The sequence below is a fragment of the Syngnathus typhle genome, linkage group LG4 (assembly GCF_033458585.1).
Source record: "Syngnathus typhle isolate RoL2023-S1 ecotype Sweden linkage group LG4, RoL_Styp_1.0, whole genome shotgun sequence".
Taxonomy (NCBI): domain Eukaryota; kingdom Metazoa; phylum Chordata; class Actinopteri; order Syngnathiformes; family Syngnathidae; genus Syngnathus; species Syngnathus typhle.
Genome location: NC_083741.1, coordinates 13,193,216 through 13,211,639, shown reverse-complemented (window position 1 = coordinate 13,211,639; position 18,424 = coordinate 13,193,216). Strand labels below are relative to the sequence as shown.

Here is an 18,424-nt window from a genome sequence, read left to right as displayed (position 1 = left end):
CAAACAAAGCAGATTTTAATGTTTATGCATTGCATGTGCAAGCGATTGACGGATGGTGGCGTTGATATTTGTTTCAGTAAAGCTCGTCTGTATTTCCCCAGGTGACTTACACCCTTTTCCAGGATACGTGTCTGTTTGAAATATTCAAGATCCCTGTGAGAGAGTTCATGACATACTTCTCTGCCCTGGAAAATGGCTACAGGGACATTCCCTGTGAGTGTTCACACTGCACTAGGCCTCCAGGAAATGTCAAGATTCATTTCAACTGTTTGTTCTCATGTCATCAGAATGTGCTCACACTGCACTAGGCCTCCAGAAAATTTCAAGATTCATGTTAACTGTTTGTTCTTGTGTCATCAGAATGTGCTCATGTCTTGCTGTATGAGCTCAGTAGCCCATTGTGTTGCAAAGTTGCACGCGTAGCCAAATGCCGTCAATTTACAGCATTGGATTAAATGCTCGCAGATCATAACCGAGTCCATGCTACTGATGTGCTCCACGCTGTCTGGTACCTGACCACTCGACCAATTCCCGGGTTCCAGCAGATCCATAGTGAGCATGTGACCGGAAGTGACACAGGTGAACTTAAACTGAATTCCCCGTAGCAAATACCGGTACTATGAAAGAAGCCTCGAGTAATCTGACATGCACGATATGGCCGACCTTTTTTTTTTTATTGGAAATAACCTTTTAATATTTTACAATGTTTAAATTATTTTGCAGAACTTTTTTTTTGATCGATGGCCACATTTGATTTTTTTCAGTGAGCAGATAATGTCAAATTATTTGTAAGTGTATAAAAAAAAAAGTTGAAAATGTCCATGTAGAATAGGAATACATTATTATCATTGTGTTTTTTCTGGTTGTATTAGACTAATCTAATTATAATTAGGTATATTTAGTGGTAAACTTGATTTTGATCATATGCTATAAATAGAAAGGGCTATTTAATTTCCTAAATCAATGGAGAATACAGCTGAATTAATGCATTATAAAATGAAAAATGTCTTTGGTCATGTCTTAAATGTTTTTAATAAACATTATGGTTTTAATAAATCTATAAACACTGCGTTCCAGACTCAGACAGTGGGATCTCTCCTGGCAGGATATCCTACGCCTCGTCTAAGTCCTCGACCATATCAGATGACAGCTACGGCTGCCTGGCTTGGAACATCCCAGCTCTGGAGCTCATGGCCCTATATGTAGCAGCTGCAATGCACGACTATGATCATCCTGGTCGCACTAATGCCTTTTTAGTTGCCACTAATGCTCCTCAGGTAAACCGATCGGGCTGGTTCAAGTTTACATGTCTTCAGAAAAGTTAAGGTTACACACATACATTTTGTTTGTGTTTGTTTTATTCTTCAATTCATACTCCCATAATCCTGTACAGCCAAATATAAATAGGGAACCTGAATAAGTAACTACTGGAGGGGGTCCTCTTGGAATCGTTTTGGTGGCGGTGTCATTTCTGATTGCTGAAGATCAAAATCATATCAAAAAAATTTTTGGGTGGTGTCATTTCTGATTACTGAAGATCAAAATCATATCAAAAAATACTCTGCAGAGTAGCATTTTATTCCCCACTGATGCACCCCTCTACCAAAAAAAAAACCCAACCCTTGAGCCAACTCGCGCACTGCACCTTACACCGCACGGCATTGACTGGTTACATAATCTGTCTCTCTTGTTTTGAATCAATGTAATTATCCACTGTAATTACACTGTTTCTCTCGTCAGGCGTTTGGCGTCCTAAAGAAACGTCACAGCGATGCTCACGTTTACGGTTTAACAATATAGTCGTTATTAACCTGACATGCCTTTTCTTTACGCGCCTCTGATTCAAAGTCAAGCTGTTTTGTGTTGTCGTAAAGATGCCGTTAATCTCTCCTTGCTCCTCAAACAACTTGACACTAAGTCTACCATCTGCTGTCAGGAAGATCACACAGAAAACCACATGTAAGAAATATTGAAATTGCTATGGAAGAGTGCAACATGGGTTAAAGAAGCACCCAGTGCCGATTAACCTACTAAAATGAGGTGTCCCTTTAATTGTGAAATATTACTCAAAGGACACTCCATTGTTATGAGGTAGAGTCCACATGTTCAGTGTCTGTCTAACACTTGGATGCAAACCTTGATGAGGTCAGCTAGTATGTGCCCCTGTTCAAATAGAAAAGTGGGTTAAGAGCAAAGAGACGGAACCCTGAACCTATTGATCACTGATGATTTGGACAAACATGTCTGGCAAAAGATCGTTGGTGCTGGAAAGTGCCTATCGAAATGTGTTGCTTCAGTAACACACCGGTTGCAATGCAACGCATTTTATCTTGTTTTGTTTTGTTAAAGTAACTCTGTTTAACCCAAAATAAATTACACATTTTCTGGTAGGCTATTCCTAACACATTTCTTGTCTTTCTAGCAGAAGCTTGAAGGTTTTGTCCTGACATGGGCTGTATAGGAAATTTATATCAAAATAATTTCTGAACGGTGCAGGAGACGTAATGAAGCTTAGAGGCACAGATTCCTCCACTATTTTTTATTTTGTCAGATTACATACAAGTTTTCTTCTCTCACCTTTGGCTTTTCCCCTCATGTACAATGCAGGCGGTGTTGTACAACGATCGCTCCGTGCTGGAGAATCACCACGCTGCGTCCGCCTGGAACCTGTACCTATCCCGACCAGAGTTTAACTTCTTGGTCAACCTCGATCATGTGGAATTCAAGCGGTTTCGCTTTCTCGTCATTGAGGCTATTCTAGCCACAGACCTCAAGAAGCACTTTGACTTCCTAGCTGAGTTCAATTCCAAGGTCAGTACCTGATAAGAATTGCTAATTTAATTTGTATTTATTTAATTTAGTTTCCCTAATTGAACCATTAAGAATGTTACGGATAGATGATGCAAATGGCTTTAATGAGTGCCCTGTCTGTTTGATTTCAAGGTCAATGATGTGAACAGTCCAGGAATTGACTGGACCAATGAGAATGATAGATTGCTGGTGTGCCAAGTGTGTATCAAGCTGGCAGACATCAACGGACCAGCCAAAGTCCGCGATCTTCATTTGAAATGGACTGAAGGCATTGTCAATGAGTTTTATGAGCAGGTAATACAGTCTGCATGCTTTCCGTTTAACCCAGCATCTTTGTGCTACATGGTCAGAGTTATGGGAAAAATAAAATAAACACACCTGTAACAAAGTGCTGTCAATAAAATGTAAATCTGTTACAAACTAATCTTTTTGGGATTGATTATCCTATTGTTTATTCCATTGACTGCTCATGGAACTCCTTCATTGCCGACCAATTTCCGACCCTCCCGACCACTTGAACAACAGCAAAAGAATGTGTACATAAATACCGTCTTCGTATTGAATGTCTGGATTCTTAAAAGCCAAATAAGTATATGTCATTGGCAGTGAATGAGTTTTGATCATATCATTAAAATGTCCCATTTGTTGTCTAAATTGAATGTTCAGCATTTAAAGTGCATCTCTCTCTGTGTATTTGAAGTATGAAAACCCGTCACTAGCTGTACTTTTTTCTTTTTACTTGCAGGGCGATGAAGAAGCAGGCCTGGGCTTGCCCATTAGCCCCTTCATGGACCGCTCTTCCCCACAGTTGGCAAAGCTGCAGGAGTCCTTCATCACACATATTGTTGGGCCGCTGTGTAACTCGTACGATGCTGCAGGTTTACTTCCTGGCCAGTGGGTGAATGGCGACGGATCAGATGACGAGGACGACGAGGGTCGTGTGGACTTAGACTCTGACGACGATGACAATGATGAAGATGATGAAGAGGAGGACATGGATGAGCTTGAGGAGGATCCACAACCAAGTGAGTCAGCTGTAAAGCCAACTGTTCATTTTCTCCTTCCTATTTTGTTCAGGAGCTGGAGCATATCCTAGTTGACTTTGGGTGCAGGCCAGGTTATACACTGGATTGGTCACCAATCAGTCACAAGGCATATAGACAAACAACCATTCATGCTCCCATTCTCATAATTGTCATTATCCAATTATGACACATTTGTTCCAAATATATTGATTGCCTTTCATAATAATTTTTTAATCGTCTTGATCAAAATAATTGTGATCATTATTATTCCCACAATCGATTATTTCTAGTTTTACCATCTCCCCACAAATAAATGTCTACATGACTTGGACCTTTGTGAGATTCCCTCATGACCCTTCAAAGACAGAGGTGCATGTATTAGCAGGACAGTTTGAACCTTCCTCTTGAACACTGTTACCACTGTCTCATAACAAATAATCACATTTATAGCATATACAGTTACACAGTTGAAACTTTTCCGCCATTACCACTATTTCCCTTGGTTGAAAACACTCTGGTAAATCTAAAAGCCACTTTAGTGGACACAAAACATTTGACTCAAAACAGCGTCAGTGCACCTAAACTGTACAAAAGATTGACATTTATTAAATCATTAAATTTTGCTGACTTTTGAGAAAGTGTATCAAATTTCACAGCGAAAGAATGATATTCAAGGTATTGCTGTAAAATGTCAAAACAGGTCAAATTGGTTTCTTTTCTTGCTTCTTCTGCAGAAAGGAGGAAAAGGCACCGCCAGTTATTCTGCAGCATTATGCAGCACCTTACCGAGAACCACAAAGTGTGGAAGAAAGTCATTGACGAAGAGGAAAAGAGCAAAGACGAGCAGCAGCAGCCTGACAGCCTGCCGGCCAGCATGCCCACATCACCTTCAGAGGAGATTCAGGTCATCCAGGAGGAGGAGGAAGGGGAGGAGCGTCAGTAACACCACGACAACACGTGGAGACACAGGCAGGAAGACTTGCAGAAGAAAATGTCCGACACCCAAATAGCCTTTCACACACTGACATGCATATAATGACATTTTTCACTCACACACACACACACACACACACGCACACACACACACACGCTGAACACTGTGCAGTCAATTCTGAAGAAACAAAAGAAGGCCTTACCACTGTGAGCGGATCCTCGCTGCAACAGTGGGAGTCCAGCTCCTATGCACTTTCAACCCCCACCCCCAGAGTGGCGCAAAGAAGACGCACCACAAGTGAGGTTTGTCGCAGGTGTGGAAGAAGAGCGTCAGACTCCTGGGATGAGCTCGGATAACCTTGGCTGCGACAATGTCTTGAAAGCATAGCGCTTAAACCTCCCTTAGATACAAATCCTGTTGTGACTATTAAAAAAAAAAGAACAGAGATTGAGGATGAACCAAGCAAGCAACGTGGAGACGCATTGATGCCCTTTACCAAAGTAAACTGCTCATATGTGGAAAGATGAAAGACGAGACCGAGACACGCACACACACACGGACATGTACATATGTGAGGTGTTTTCACAAAATTAGGTGTATGTCGAGCAAACTCAAAGGCTGCAAACTGTGATTTTTCATCAGATGATTAAATTTCAATGTTTTCTCATTTTCATATGTTTGGAAGATAATATGAATCCTGGAGGATCGAAAATTTACTTCTAAATACAGTATTTTAGAGATTTTTTTTTTCTCCAGGGGGCTTTCTGGTAGCTACACCCCCAAAACTTTCTACTGGGAATATTTGATGAGCTGCCATGCGTATATAGTCCATAAAATGCATGTCACAAAAAGATTAAAGTCTTTGACAAGAATCCCAAAATTTTGTTCTTTCCATACCTAATATGTATAAATTACTGTCAAAATACATAGTACCAAGGAAGACTCAAACCTCTTTTTTTTGTCAAAACACATCATATATTGTGTGTGTAGACGCACACACACACGCACACACGTATATATCACACACACACTCATACACACACACTCGCATATATACATGACGAACATACAGTATATCAGATGTGCCTGTCTGAATCTTTACCGAATCCATGTTGGCCCAGAGCCTTGGCTTGTGTAGTTTTCTTTCCTTGCTGGTGACACGAAAACACTGTATGACACTCAGTCACAGAGACATTATATGAACTGTTGACTGATGTTTCGCATTATTATATCTGCATCATTTTGGATGCCGTTACACATGTGTGCCACCCCCTTTTGTTGTTTCCTTGGCTTACAATGTGTTTTTGAATGTGTGATTATCTTTTGGAAAGAATGTGATAGAATATTTGGAGAAAGCACGTTTTTAATTATTTTTTAGTTTGTGGTTTGTGTCTATGCTTTTGTGCATTCGTTAATGTTCTCTGGTGTTGCATTCAGGTCAGGAATGCCGTCTCAATGAATGGATTTATAATTTCCTGTTTATTAGTTGTTATTTGTTATAAAGGTTACTCAGGATTCATGCAGAGCTGTATGATTACTTTGCAGGAATTAATTCCATTAAGATTGAATAGACTCTAACAAGGAACACCATACCATACACCTGGGCAAGTGAAGGAGTTGAGTGAACTATTTGACTGCAAATTGAAGCAATTGAGATCCTCTGGGATGTGAGAGCGGATGTCTCTCGTCCATTCATTGCTTAATATTAAGGAGAAAATCATTGGCCAGGTGCCTTTTTCTCAGCCAACCCAAAAACATTTTTCTTCTACATTGGTGTCTTGAGATGTGAGTTTAATTTAGATAATTCTTCTCCATTGAAATGAATGGAAATGCCATTAATCCGTTCCGGCCGGCCTTCAAAAGACATGCCACCCAACAGAAATGTTTGTAATGCATTGTTTTTCATGTAAGGAAAGTTTTCTATTGTATGTTTAGGCAGTTTTTAGGTTGTTTTAGAGGCAACACATAATTCTTATTGTTTGCCGCCATGCTGTGCTTGCGCATCATGTTTGGGCTTGTAAGTCAAACCAAAACATAAAAATAAAAACAAAACGTTATTCCTCATTTTGTCTCAAACAACCCAGGAGTCAGGTCACTCGGATCTCATGGCACCAATGTATTTTACTTTTTCTTCTAGAGGCCAGTGTAAAGAAGGGACCGGGCGTTTTTTTTGCATCCATCTCGGCATTCCATTTTATGAAAGGGAAGGCAAAATGGTTGCCTTTTTGTCATGTTACCAATCATAATCTGCAGAAAGTCCAATTGCGATTTAACATTTATAAAGAAAAAAAATCACAAGTGTGCTCATTTTAACACCAGACAAGTGTTTAGCCACTGTACAAAAAGAATATGTGCAGAAATATATATTTTTGAATAATCAATTGAATGCATCAGTTTTCGACACACTCACTGGTGATGTACATTGGGGTTCTGTCCTTGATTTTGGTGTGGCTATTTGGTATCTTTTTCTTCTTTTCTTTTCAATTGCGTTCAATCTCTTTGCTTTCTTTCAATCTCATCATCTCTCCTTCACTAGTGCCAAACTCGACCTACTTTCGGTCGACCGTGACATTAGCGTTCCAGTATTGTCAAAGGAGCAGCGAAAGTAGCAGACTGGACTCAGGTCAGAGCCATATCCATACTTTCCTATGGTGTCCTCCAGGCCCAGAGGCTATGATTCTGTCGAGTTGAATTCCGAGTGTTGTCGGCTTTTCTCAGTATTCCAAACCACCATGTCCTCTAATGATTGTGCCATAAAAAAACAAAACAAAAAAAACAACATAGAAGTTACCCATGTGTGGCATTTGTATACGTACCTCTTCTCACCCAATGCAACCATTCACCCTCACTTGCACTGTGGGAGCAATTGATTTTTGTTATTTATAGCTGTCATAAAACACCATCCCTCAAGTACTCACGGTTCTTGTTGATTTTTCTGAGTGTGTGTGTGGGTGACAACTTTAGGAATTTGGTAGTAAATCAATGGAAAATCTCCATTGTTTCTCTTTCAACTGCATTGTTTTCAGGGCGCAGAGTGTCTCACAAAAGTGAGTATACCTCTCACACTAGTGAGATTATTTGATCTTTTCATTGTACAACACTGAAGATATTACACTTTGCCACAATGTGAAGTAACATGCAACATTTTGGCCAGAAAACATAGTTTGAGAACCTCATGGTGCAACGGTAGACTCCAGAAAACATTATTTGCCATAATAGTGGAGTTGATACTATTTTGATTGGTTAAATGCAATTCAGTAGGAAGCAATAATAGGCAAATCAATCAGTTCTGAGTGTCGCCAAGGAAAGCAGTTGTACTCAATATTAGTAAGACAAATTAGTGCACTAGTAGAACTCCAAAGGTGACATTTCTCAGACCTAGTAGGACCACTTGTTAGTAGGACAACTACATGATACTTGCGAAGCAAAACTATCAGTTGACAAGCATGCTATTAGTGAAATTTCAGTCGACAACTATTACTACACAGTTGTCCAGTAGTGCAGTTTTGGCTCACTAGTAGCATGTACTGTAGGTCTTCGACTAATATGTCAAAGTTGTCCTACAAGTGAAGAAAAAGTGCACACTATTACATCATCTTAAAATAAAGGTTGGAATAGCTTTCCAAAAAAGCCATTGGAGCATTTTTAAGTCCTTGACATCCATCTTAACATACAAGTACAGTGTTGGTACTTTTTCCTTTACCAGTAAAACAATTCAGTCCACCAGTAGAATAGAAAATACTTTCTGCACGCTTGTAGGACAACTTTAGTAGAGTAGAAGTACAACTTCATGTTACTAGTGCAGCAAAACTACTTGTGTAAGTGTGTTGTTTCAACTACTAGGGTCCAGGAGACTACTCGTGTGTGACAAATGCTATGTCATTTTTTAATCAGATTCAATGATTACTCAACAAAATAATTGAGATTAATTGTTTCAGAAGTAATCACCTGCAGCACTAGTAGAAAGCAAGTTGCGATTTTCTATGTATAGGCTTTGACAGGTGAGCCTTTGCCATTTAATGAGTGTGACCAAAGAATGTTAATTTAAGAAGTTTCTTGTAGCTAAATTTTCTTTTTTTTCCCCCCCTTTTTTTTTATATAAAGATTTAATGATATTTTGTTTTATTTGAAGTGATAATGTTGGGCAATATCTGAATTTGCACCTTCCTATCGTATTTTCTTATCGTATTCTGATGTCCATGCTCTAATTAAAATAAAAATAATAAATCATATATTACTTCCCAGTCGCTCAATACTTGATGAGGTTTTTTATCACGGAGTACCAACTCAAGTAATAATTCAGAGGACTAATCTACTCGGATCACAGAAGTTTAATTAAAAAAAAAAAAAAAAACTTTCATAAGAGATAGCCAATCATCCATCCAGTCACTCATGACATTTACACTGACACTTGGCAACAATGTGCACTTTTAATGTTTTTTTTTGGATTCAAATAAACCAAAACAAACAATTCAAGTCTTACGTCAACATAGCAATTTCTCTTAACTATGTTGCAGCTCGCCGTAATCATCGATTCAAGTATTACAAACGTAATATAACACACTTGTAAAATGTATTTTGTAAAAAAAAGTATGCATTTTGTTGTTAAGCAAGTACTTGATCTTCATCATCATCATCAACGGTTTAAAGTCCGCTTTCCAGGCACCGCTGGATTGGACTGGGTTCTCGATATGGCTTTCTTCCATACTGAGAATATTTTTGGAGCAAAACTTTTTACAGTCGGATGCCCTTCCTGACACCAACCCAAGGGGAAATTGATTTTCTGTAGGGGTTGACTCCTTAGCCCATTCCTCTCCCGAGGAGCCCACTGGGCAGTGGTACTATTTAACCCATAGTTGGGGGACACAAAAACACCAGTATTCAAAAAAGACATGTAAATGAAGTACTTTGTAAGTACTAATAAGCACCATAAGGGGAAAAGAAAAAGTGATTTCTAGAAATCCACCAGCTTTTGCCAAAAGCACTCTCCCAGGAGGCGGTGTCAAACTCAGTTCAGATGACGTAAAGCCAGCTCATGTCCAGCCTAAGCGTGCGAATGTTCTTGGAATGTCTCGATTGTGCCCGCAGCTCCAAATGACAGGAGTCATTTGTCTGACCTGACTGTGAACCAGCACCAGTGTACTTAGTATCAATCATTGACGTATACCTAACACATTCCCGGCTCGCCGAGGTTCAGAGACATTTCGTGTCCTTCGCTACGCAGAACTCGATCGATAATGTACATCTGTCTCGAAAGTCTGCATTGCACAGCTTTGTGCCTATTGTGCAAATACGCATATTGCCCAATTACATAGATGATCACGCGTCCACAAGTGGGAGTTCCCAAAAGATGCACCACTACAATCCTGGGTGGCCTTTTTAAGCACCTATATTTTGCGGAGTCGATCGCTATATGAAAATCCAATCTAGTTGAACAGGAACTTGAGTGGTTGATGCCTAATTGTGATAAGGAGTGTCTTTGTGTTGCCTGCGGATGGCGCAGATGGAGTAAGGCTTGGGTTGCAAGGTCATGCCCAGTTTGGGCGCCACTGTGGGAATGCTTCCTGGTGGGAACTGAAGGTGGAATCTCTGGAGCAAAGTGGTAAAAAAGAGAAACATTTCCATCCTGGCCAGTTGCTCACCAAGACATTGACGCCTCCCTACAAGGATAAAACACTGTATCAGATTGCATAATTTACACTTTAAACGACACAATAAAAAGCTTTTAGTTTGTTCAAAAGTGAATGGAAATCTTAGTAAGAAACCAAGAAGACATTCAGTAATATCGTGATTGGCTCAGTGACTGTGATATTTGTATTTTCTTGCAGAGGATAAAGAATATATGCCTGAGTATTGTAATATTCTTTGCTAAAATTGGCTGCTCAAATATCCATTTTATAACACCAACCTTTATATCTAATTAGCCAGTCTGTGGGCTTTACCATTAAGACAGCACACATAGCCAAAATGTTGTGGTTGGTACAATACAATGCAATACATATTTATATATAGCATGTGTGTATAGCATTCAACCTCCAGTGTGAATGGCCGTAGCTACACTGAACCCGCATATTCACAGTTCAGTGTTTGTGAATTCGCCTATAAACCTACTATATATGTTACATTTTTTCACCATCTGTTGGCATCTTTGTGCCATGAATACAAAAAGTGAGTTGAGAAGCTTCATTTAGACCACAGCTATCAAACTCAACTGTTGCATACAAGTTGAGATGAAAAGTCTCAGCACTAACCAGACTGGTTATTAGAAATTCAATTTGTGACAATTAGATCCCATTAGATGACTCACCCAGCGAGAATGGCAGGAAGGCTTCACGTCTCACGAAGTTACCATTGCTGTCCAGGAACCTCTGTGGTGAGAACACGCCCGGATCGGTCCAGTACTTCTCATCAAAGTGCACGGAATACAGGTTGGTGATCACCATGGTGCCTTTGGGAATGGTGTAGCCATTGACGTGGGCCTCCTGTGACGTGGCGCGGAAAATGCCCAGGGGGACGATGTTGCAGAAACGCAGGATCTCATGCAGGACAGCTTCCACAAAGGGCATCTTCTGTTTGTCCTCTAAAGAGGGCGCTCGCCCGTTTGGCAACACACTGTCAATCTCCCTGTGCACCCTCTCTGTATGGCACAACACACACACGCGGCACACGTTGTATTTGCTGAAAATCATCACATTGAAAGGATTGCAAGATTGTTTTTTTTTTGTTACAAAAAAAAAAAACACTGTTTGGAAAAAATAGGCTGGATTTGCACTTGTCTCAACATGCTTGTAAGTGAATTTATACATGTACGGTATAATGCCGTTAACCCCTCAATTCTGTTTTCCGCAAAGAATTTGTTTTTATATGGTTTTGATAAATAGAAAATGAGAAAAAGGAAAATTGTGTAATTGAGGAGTTCACGTGGAAAAGCACTGTTAGACAAAAAAGAGCCTCTACGCCTGCTGGCAGCCTGCCTATCACATTGCTTTCAATGTTGCGCTTCAAAGTATGTGTGAAACTCTCCAAGAAAGGCAATGTCATGAAACTGCTTTTCCATTTTATTTTTTGTCAAACGTAATCTGATATCGATCAACCCCACGACAAAAATAGCAGAAAGAGCCGCGGTAAATTAATAATGATACCGCAAACTGTTTAATTCTTTACGTTCTATTTTACTATATATGTTATTTCTATATGTTTTTGTGAAGTGACTTTCATTTTTCTTTTTAAAAACAAACAATTTTTTTAGGCTCCACTGGAACGGATTAATGACATTTTGGTTCATTCCAGTGGGTAATCTTGTACCTCAAGGCACCGCTGTATTAGTGTGGTGCCACCTCGTAGCATCTTCGCAAAGGAACTATGTTGAGGTGAGTTTAGAAGCTTCATTTAGACAAGTATAATCATTTGCTGCCATCTTGTAGCATCTTAAGGCAATTATATAGGGGGTGTCAAATACTTGGGGGTTTATGAGCTGACCTTGTATGTTGGGGTACAGGGCCATGTAAAGCATGGCCCAGCGCAGGGTATTGGTGGTGGTCTCGGTGCCTGCGATGATTAGCTCCCCCACTGAGTAGATGAGGTTCTCATAGGAGAATGACGAACCAGGGTTGCCCACATTCTGCTCCAACTCATCCAAGTAGGAGTCGACGTAGTGCCGAGGTATATGTGGCACCCGGCCTTGGGAAAAGCTCTCGATGACCTGTTGTAGGAAGTCGTAGACCTCGGCGGCATTGCGGAAGAGCTTCTGGTGCTTCCCGAAGGGCACATACTCGATCCAAGGGAAGGCGTTGTAGAGGAAGGCCCAGCTGCTCACCGCCAGTTCCACGTTCTCGCTAAAGATTTCAATCATGTGCTGAAAGTTGCTGTCATCGTAGGTGAAGCGCTGGCCGAAGATGATCAGGTTGGTGATGTTGGACACGGCGTTGGTCACCAGGTGTTTGGGATTGAACGCTTTGCCTTTGTGCTCGTCGATGGCGTCCACGAAGAACATGCACTCCTCCGAGATCTTCCTCTCAAAGAGCCTCTGATTACTTCCGAAGTACCTGAACGAATTGCACGCCAGTTTGCGGTGTTCGATCCAGCTTTTGCCATATTTGCAATTGAGAAGACCTTTGGAAAAACAACCATTCATTGGTTGAATGTTTCATTTTTTAGTCATTATTCAGTTATTTTGCTATCATCCCTTGAGTAAACATTTGCACAGCACATCCAGTAATATGGTTAAAATTCTTTACTAATAGAGCAATACAATTGACTGTAAAATGACTGAAAAAGAGATTAACTTAGAATTCAACCCACCACTGTTCTAATCCAATTAATACATTGCAACACATTGTTGAGAGTGTAATTGAAGAGTGCACATTAAATCCTCTCCCTGTTTTGTTTTTTTCATTGATTTTCATATTATGTATTATTTGTGCCCTCTCTGCATCCATTACAACCTGGTGATCCTGAAAGGGGGATCCTTCCATCTGTGGTCCCTTCTCAAGGTTTCTCATTTCCCCCTGGCAGGAGTTTTTGAGTTTTTCCTTGCCCTTTTGGGAGCTTAAGATCAGGGGATGCTTTGAGAATAATTGTCAATATTTGTCTATGTGAAGCCCTTTGAGACTGCTTGTGATTTAGGGCTATACAAATAAACTTGACTTGACTTGTAAATTGGTGAACTATATATACATAACATCGCTCTTTTCTTACCACCCATTTTGGTCATTTTCTTGAAGAGAGGCAAGGATGGCCGGTCAGCAAAGACCTCACTCTGATGGTAAAGGCATTCCCTGACACAGTCGTAGCCATTCAGCACCACAGTCAAGATGCCTCCAAGGTCCAGACTGAAAATCTGACACACACGTGACCAAGTGAGCCTTTGCGAAGTGGGTCGAGGTTTTTTGAAAAGTAGGTCATACTGCACTCGGAAGGACATCCCAGGCCAGATGATTTATTATCAAAAGTATTTGATTTAGTATCAGTATTAGATTGAGTGTTAGGTTTTTGGATTAGCGGCAGTGTCTAACTTTTTTCTTTTTTACTGTCAGTATTAGATTTACCATTCATTGTAGTCTTAGTTTTAGTCTGCGTATCGGTATTAGATTTAGTTTTTGTATCATCATTATTAGAATTAGTATTAGTTTAAGTGATTGTATTAACCCCTAATCATGCCTCCAAAGAAAGCAAGTAGGAGCAGTAAAGCCATCCTAAAACACAAAGACGCTCTTAAAGCAATGCGACAGTGAGCGCCCGGCTCGCTGCGGTTGCGCGATCGGACCAAATTAAGCTCCCTGCGCACTGAGGTCCACTTAAATTTAGGAAAGTACATCAGGGCTTAAAAAATATTATCTAAATTTCAGCGACAGCTGTGTCACAATAATGCGACCAGCGCAGTGCAATTGCGCGGTCGGCGACGCGCTACGGTTGCCCGTTCGGCGGTGCGGGCGCTGCAGTTGCGCGATCGAAGAAAAATGCGCAAATGAAAAAAAATGCTTTAAAAAAGTCTTGGAAAGGATTAAAATATATATATATATTATTTGTAATGGGAAAATAGATTCGGAATTCGACCGATTCGCTTCTCGAGCCGCCTTCTGGAACGGATTGTGGTCGAAAACCGAGGCTTGACTGTAACAGATTTTCAATCAATTTCCGTCGGGAAGCATTGATTTAAGGTAGGAGCAAGCTCAGAGTACGATTAAAACTCATAAGCCAAAGCACAACTGTTTTGAATTGAAAGGTCCAGAAAAGGCCTGCATGAGCTGGAATTAGTTCAAATCCCCTTTCTAAAAACAGTGCATGGAAGGTAAAAGTTGCACTATTTTTGTTGCAATTTGCAAGAGGCGTGCAAAGATTCTTGGTTGCATGGTTTCGTAACGCGGCGTGCATCGCTGTGCAGCGAGACAATGACCGTACCTTTCCGTGAACTTCACTCTGCTTCTTGAGGAAAACGTGCGGCTCGGTGACCAGAGACATAATGTTCCCTATGACAGGGATGGGGGAAGGCCCGGGGGGGAATCCCGGGGGTCTCCTCTGCTTGATGAGCTGACGGAGGAGCAGCACGGCGAGGAAGGCTAAGCTGACGCCGCACGCCACCAACAGAACTTGCGCGCGGGACATGTGCGCCAGAGACGGCGAGGTAATTGAGACCATATTTGCCCGGCCGAATAGGTGCTGTACTCCTGCTCCGTGCGCAGCTCGCCGACCCCCTCGGACTTGGACTGCTCGCCGAAGCTCTGGAGAACAAATGTATCATCTTGCACACTTTCTATCCCCCGCCTTCTGGGCGAAGATTGGCCAGAGAGTCACCCGTGGTCGCCGAACTTTGCTCCGCTCCTGCTCCTGCTCAATGATAACCATCTTTTTTCTTTTTTTCTTGGGTTGAATGAACTCACGGTGCTATACCAAGTTAAATTATGAAGATAGATAGATAGATAGATAGATAGATAGATAGATAGATAGATAGATAGATAGATAGATAGATAGATAGATAGATAGATAGATAGATAGATAGATAGATAGATAGATAGATAGATAGATAGATAGATAGATAGATAGATAGATAGATAGATAGATAGATAGATAGATAGATAGATAGATAGATAGATAGATAGATAGATAGATAGATAGATACTAGATGGATAGACAGACTGACAGACAGGCAGGCAGACAGACAGACGGATAACCAGGGTTATGATAACCGATAGATAACCAAATGACCCATTTGAAAAACGCACAGTCGAACAGTCGGAGTGAAGACGCTCTGAGATTATTTATGAACATACCCATAGATTTGTGGGGGAAGAAATTAAATCTACAAAAAATTGACGTTTAAGGTTCCCATGACCAGCAATCCAATGTAGAGCGGCTATGATTAATCACAAATGCTCAGCTGTTCTTGTAGGTTCTTCCTATTTTGTTGTTCTTATTCGACATTGCTACTTACCGTATTGGCCCGAATACAAGTTTTTTTTAAAGTGTTTTTTGCATTGAAATAAGACTGAAAAAGTGGGGGTCATCTTACATTTAGGGTCTAGACATTATACCCATTCACAACGCTAGATGGCCCCAGATATCTTTAAAGCAAACGCTGATCCTAACTCCGCAGGCCAAAGCGAACCCCTGTCACAAAGAATAGAAATAAAAATAGCGGTAGCACGAAGAAGAAAAATAAAAAATAGCAGTAACTTAGAAAAGAGAAGAAAATAAGACAAGAGATAACAGAAAATGGAGAAACTGTTAGAAAGGTCATCATCGATCCGTCTTATATTCGGGCCAATACGGTACATTGTTACTTCATTACAGTTACTCAGTTACAAACCAGGGTTATGATTGTGTTTTGGATGGATGGATGGATGGATGGCTGGATGGATGGATGGATGGATGGATGGATGGATGGACGAACGGATGATGGATTGGATGACAGGAATAGGGAGAAATTAAAACTATTTATTTTGCGAGGATGCACACCAAAATGAACTTTGTTTCCACAGTCATGTTTTCTTTTGGAGCAGCCGCATAAGGTCCAAAGCATTTCTGTTTATTTTTTAAGATCAGAATTGAAACAGCTCTCACTTGTAATGATGGCTTTTTTTTTTTTTTTACTGCAATCAAAAAATGTTTTGTTAACTTTTAAATTATAAAATAACACACATAAGGCATTCCTTTTTTTTAATAGACACATTGCAATAACTGAGGATTGTTTAAATTTTCTCCAGTAGTATTGCTGGTTTCAGCAAATCCACTTTGCCCCACTAAGTAAGTGGCTGCTGATCGTCAAAATGCAGGCGAGCAGATCAGGTCAGCCACTACTACATTTTTAGGTCAAAGGTTGAGGTATGCACGACATTCCAAACTCTTCAAGCGTGTCAACTAAAACCCACAAATGTCTCCACATTTTGCACTACAGATTAAATACATATTGTAAGGATATTGGTAGTTTATTGATCCTGATGGAAATTCTGGAAAGGCTGTTGGATTTTTTCTTCTCTGCTTTTTTTCTCGTCTAATGTGCACTATTGTTAAGGACGTCTTATCCCAGATTACTCACTGCTCATTATTCCCAAAGCTGTTTATCCAGCTGTTTTTTCTCGCTGATGCAGCTGGCAGGATTTGGCTGGCCTCACATGGCCTCCTGCAGACCTGTGCCAATGACTCAGCTTGGTTAAGGCTACCTAATGAGAACTTTCTTGCAAATGATGTGGTTGCTTCCTGCCAGATCCCCTGACTGGAAAATAGCAACCCGGGAAACGGCAAACACATCTGTCCAGTGTAATCAAATAAACGTGTACCAAGTGTAAGCATGATCTTGTCAGTCTTGGATTGAGGACTTCAGGCCTCTGCTAAAAAAAAAATAATAATGAAGAAGTCCACTTGCACATCTGAACTTTTTTTTAGGGTTAATCAATGGCACTTTAGATGGTGGCAGGTGGACTGACTCCCATTTATTGTGATTTTGAATGTGATTGATCATTCTAAAGACACTCACATCCCTAATTTAAGAGGGTTTGCAAACCTTTGCAACCACATTATCTCAGTTGTTTATCTTTACCTCTCCTCCTGCAAAATATTTTTTCAATCAATTTATCATTTTATTTGAATAAAAACAACAACAATAATCAAATAATCATAAAGAATATCGGGATTTTAGTTTACATAGAATGTTATGGTTTATTTAGAATAAAACTGCATCCAGAAAACCCATTTCAACATTTTTCCATGACCTCAAACTAATGCAGTGAACTTGATCAATTGTCAGACAGTCGCACTGTGGTACAAACCTCGCCCCATTCACAGTGGAAATTTCATTTTTCTCTAATGAAATTTTCCCGAATATAACAAAGTTAAACCATTGATCACAATTAGCAGGCCACAGTTCCTGTTTGACTTCACCGCGTAGCATGTCCAATGTTCCACTGAGAGACACTCGTACATACTGCATTTTACGCAATTATTTTTCATCTGGATGACTGAGAAATTTTACTTGTCATTCCCAGAAATTCACATTTTCCAGAACCTCCCTTTCGGAACACCTGCACATCTGATGTAAGGACATCGGCAGTTCTTGTAAAAGTATGAATCTTAATTGTTAGTTTTGTGTGAACCAGTAAACATGAACGAACATACATCCATTTCAATCACATGCCAGCTATGAGTCTCACAACCACCATACTATGTCCCAATATTGTACATTTGATTGACAATTGCAGATTTTGCATGCAATTGCATGAACTGTTTAGTTTCCCACTCCACTTGAACACTCTCTAAAAATTTGAAGCTATAAAACGTTACTGGTCTTTGGCCTGGTGCAGAAAATAACTTGGAGGCAGGATGCATCTTAATGTTACACAAGGGGAGCTATAATTAGATAATATGAGGAAGCTCTCATTAATTGTGTTTCGAAGTACCCAAAGCCAGAAATTGTTTTACACAAACACAGTTGCTAAAAACTAACTCAGGCAGCACTGTACTGTACATTTGATATGCACTCATTGTACTTGCACTAACTCCACCGTTCAGAAGTTTGGGGTCATTTAGAAATGTCCTCATTTAAAAAACAAAATCACTATTTTTCAATGAGGGTAACATTAAACTAATCAAGAATACACTCTATTGACAAACTGAGATGATGGAGGACTCAGATGCAGGGCGGAGTTGGAAAAGGTGGAAC

The 18,424-nt window shown here is 40.3% G+C and overlaps 2 protein-coding genes across 2 annotated transcripts in view; one reads left to right on the top strand and one right to left on the bottom strand.

Moving 5' to 3' along the window:
* Positions 1–7,683, top strand: part of pde3b (phosphodiesterase 3B) — a 33,022-nt gene extending 25,339 nt beyond the window's left edge. Inside the window, exons 10-16 of the mRNA XM_061276018.1 lie at positions 102–213; positions 466–579; positions 1,078–1,277; positions 2,608–2,811; positions 2,944–3,105; positions 3,557–3,836; positions 4,571–7,683. Coding sequence (XP_061132002.1) covers positions 102–213; positions 466–579; positions 1,078–1,277; positions 2,608–2,811; positions 2,944–3,105; positions 3,557–3,836; positions 4,571–4,779 — 1,281 coding nt within the window. The 3' untranslated portion in view covers positions 4,780–7,683. The remainder of the gene's footprint in view (positions 1–101; positions 214–465; positions 580–1,077; positions 1,278–2,607; positions 2,812–2,943; positions 3,106–3,556; positions 3,837–4,570) is intronic.
* Positions 7,684–9,186: 1,503 nt separating this feature from the next.
* On the bottom strand, positions 9,187–15,020 carry LOC133152436 (vitamin D 25-hydroxylase). The gene is made up of 5 exons (XM_061276019.1): positions 14,671–15,020; positions 13,468–13,609; positions 12,250–12,882; positions 11,078–11,407; positions 9,187–10,430 (listed from the first exon to the last, which is right to left on the bottom strand). Exons 1-5 carry the CDS (start codon positions 14,905–14,907, stop codon positions 10,228–10,230), a joined length of 1,545 nt encoding a protein of 514 aa, XP_061132003.1. The 5' UTR covers positions 14,908–15,020; the 3' UTR covers positions 9,187–10,227.
* Between the last annotated feature and the right edge of the window lie 3,404 nt (positions 15,021–18,424).

Excerpts from the sequence above, each read along its gene's own strand:
- LOC133152436 (XM_061276019.1), bottom strand. The coding sequence starts at position 14,907 with ATGGTCTCAATTACCTCGCCGTCTCTGGCGCACATGTCCCGCGCGCAA. Across the intron at positions 12,883-13,467 it reads GAAAATGACCAAAATGGGTG|GTCTTCTCAATTGCAAATAT; the intron begins GTAAGAAAAGAG and ends GTTTTTCCAAAG. Across the intron at positions 10,431-11,077 it reads CTTCCTGCCATTCTCGCTGG|GGAGGCGTCAATGTCTTGGT; the intron begins GTGAGTCATCTA and ends TTATCCTTGTAG.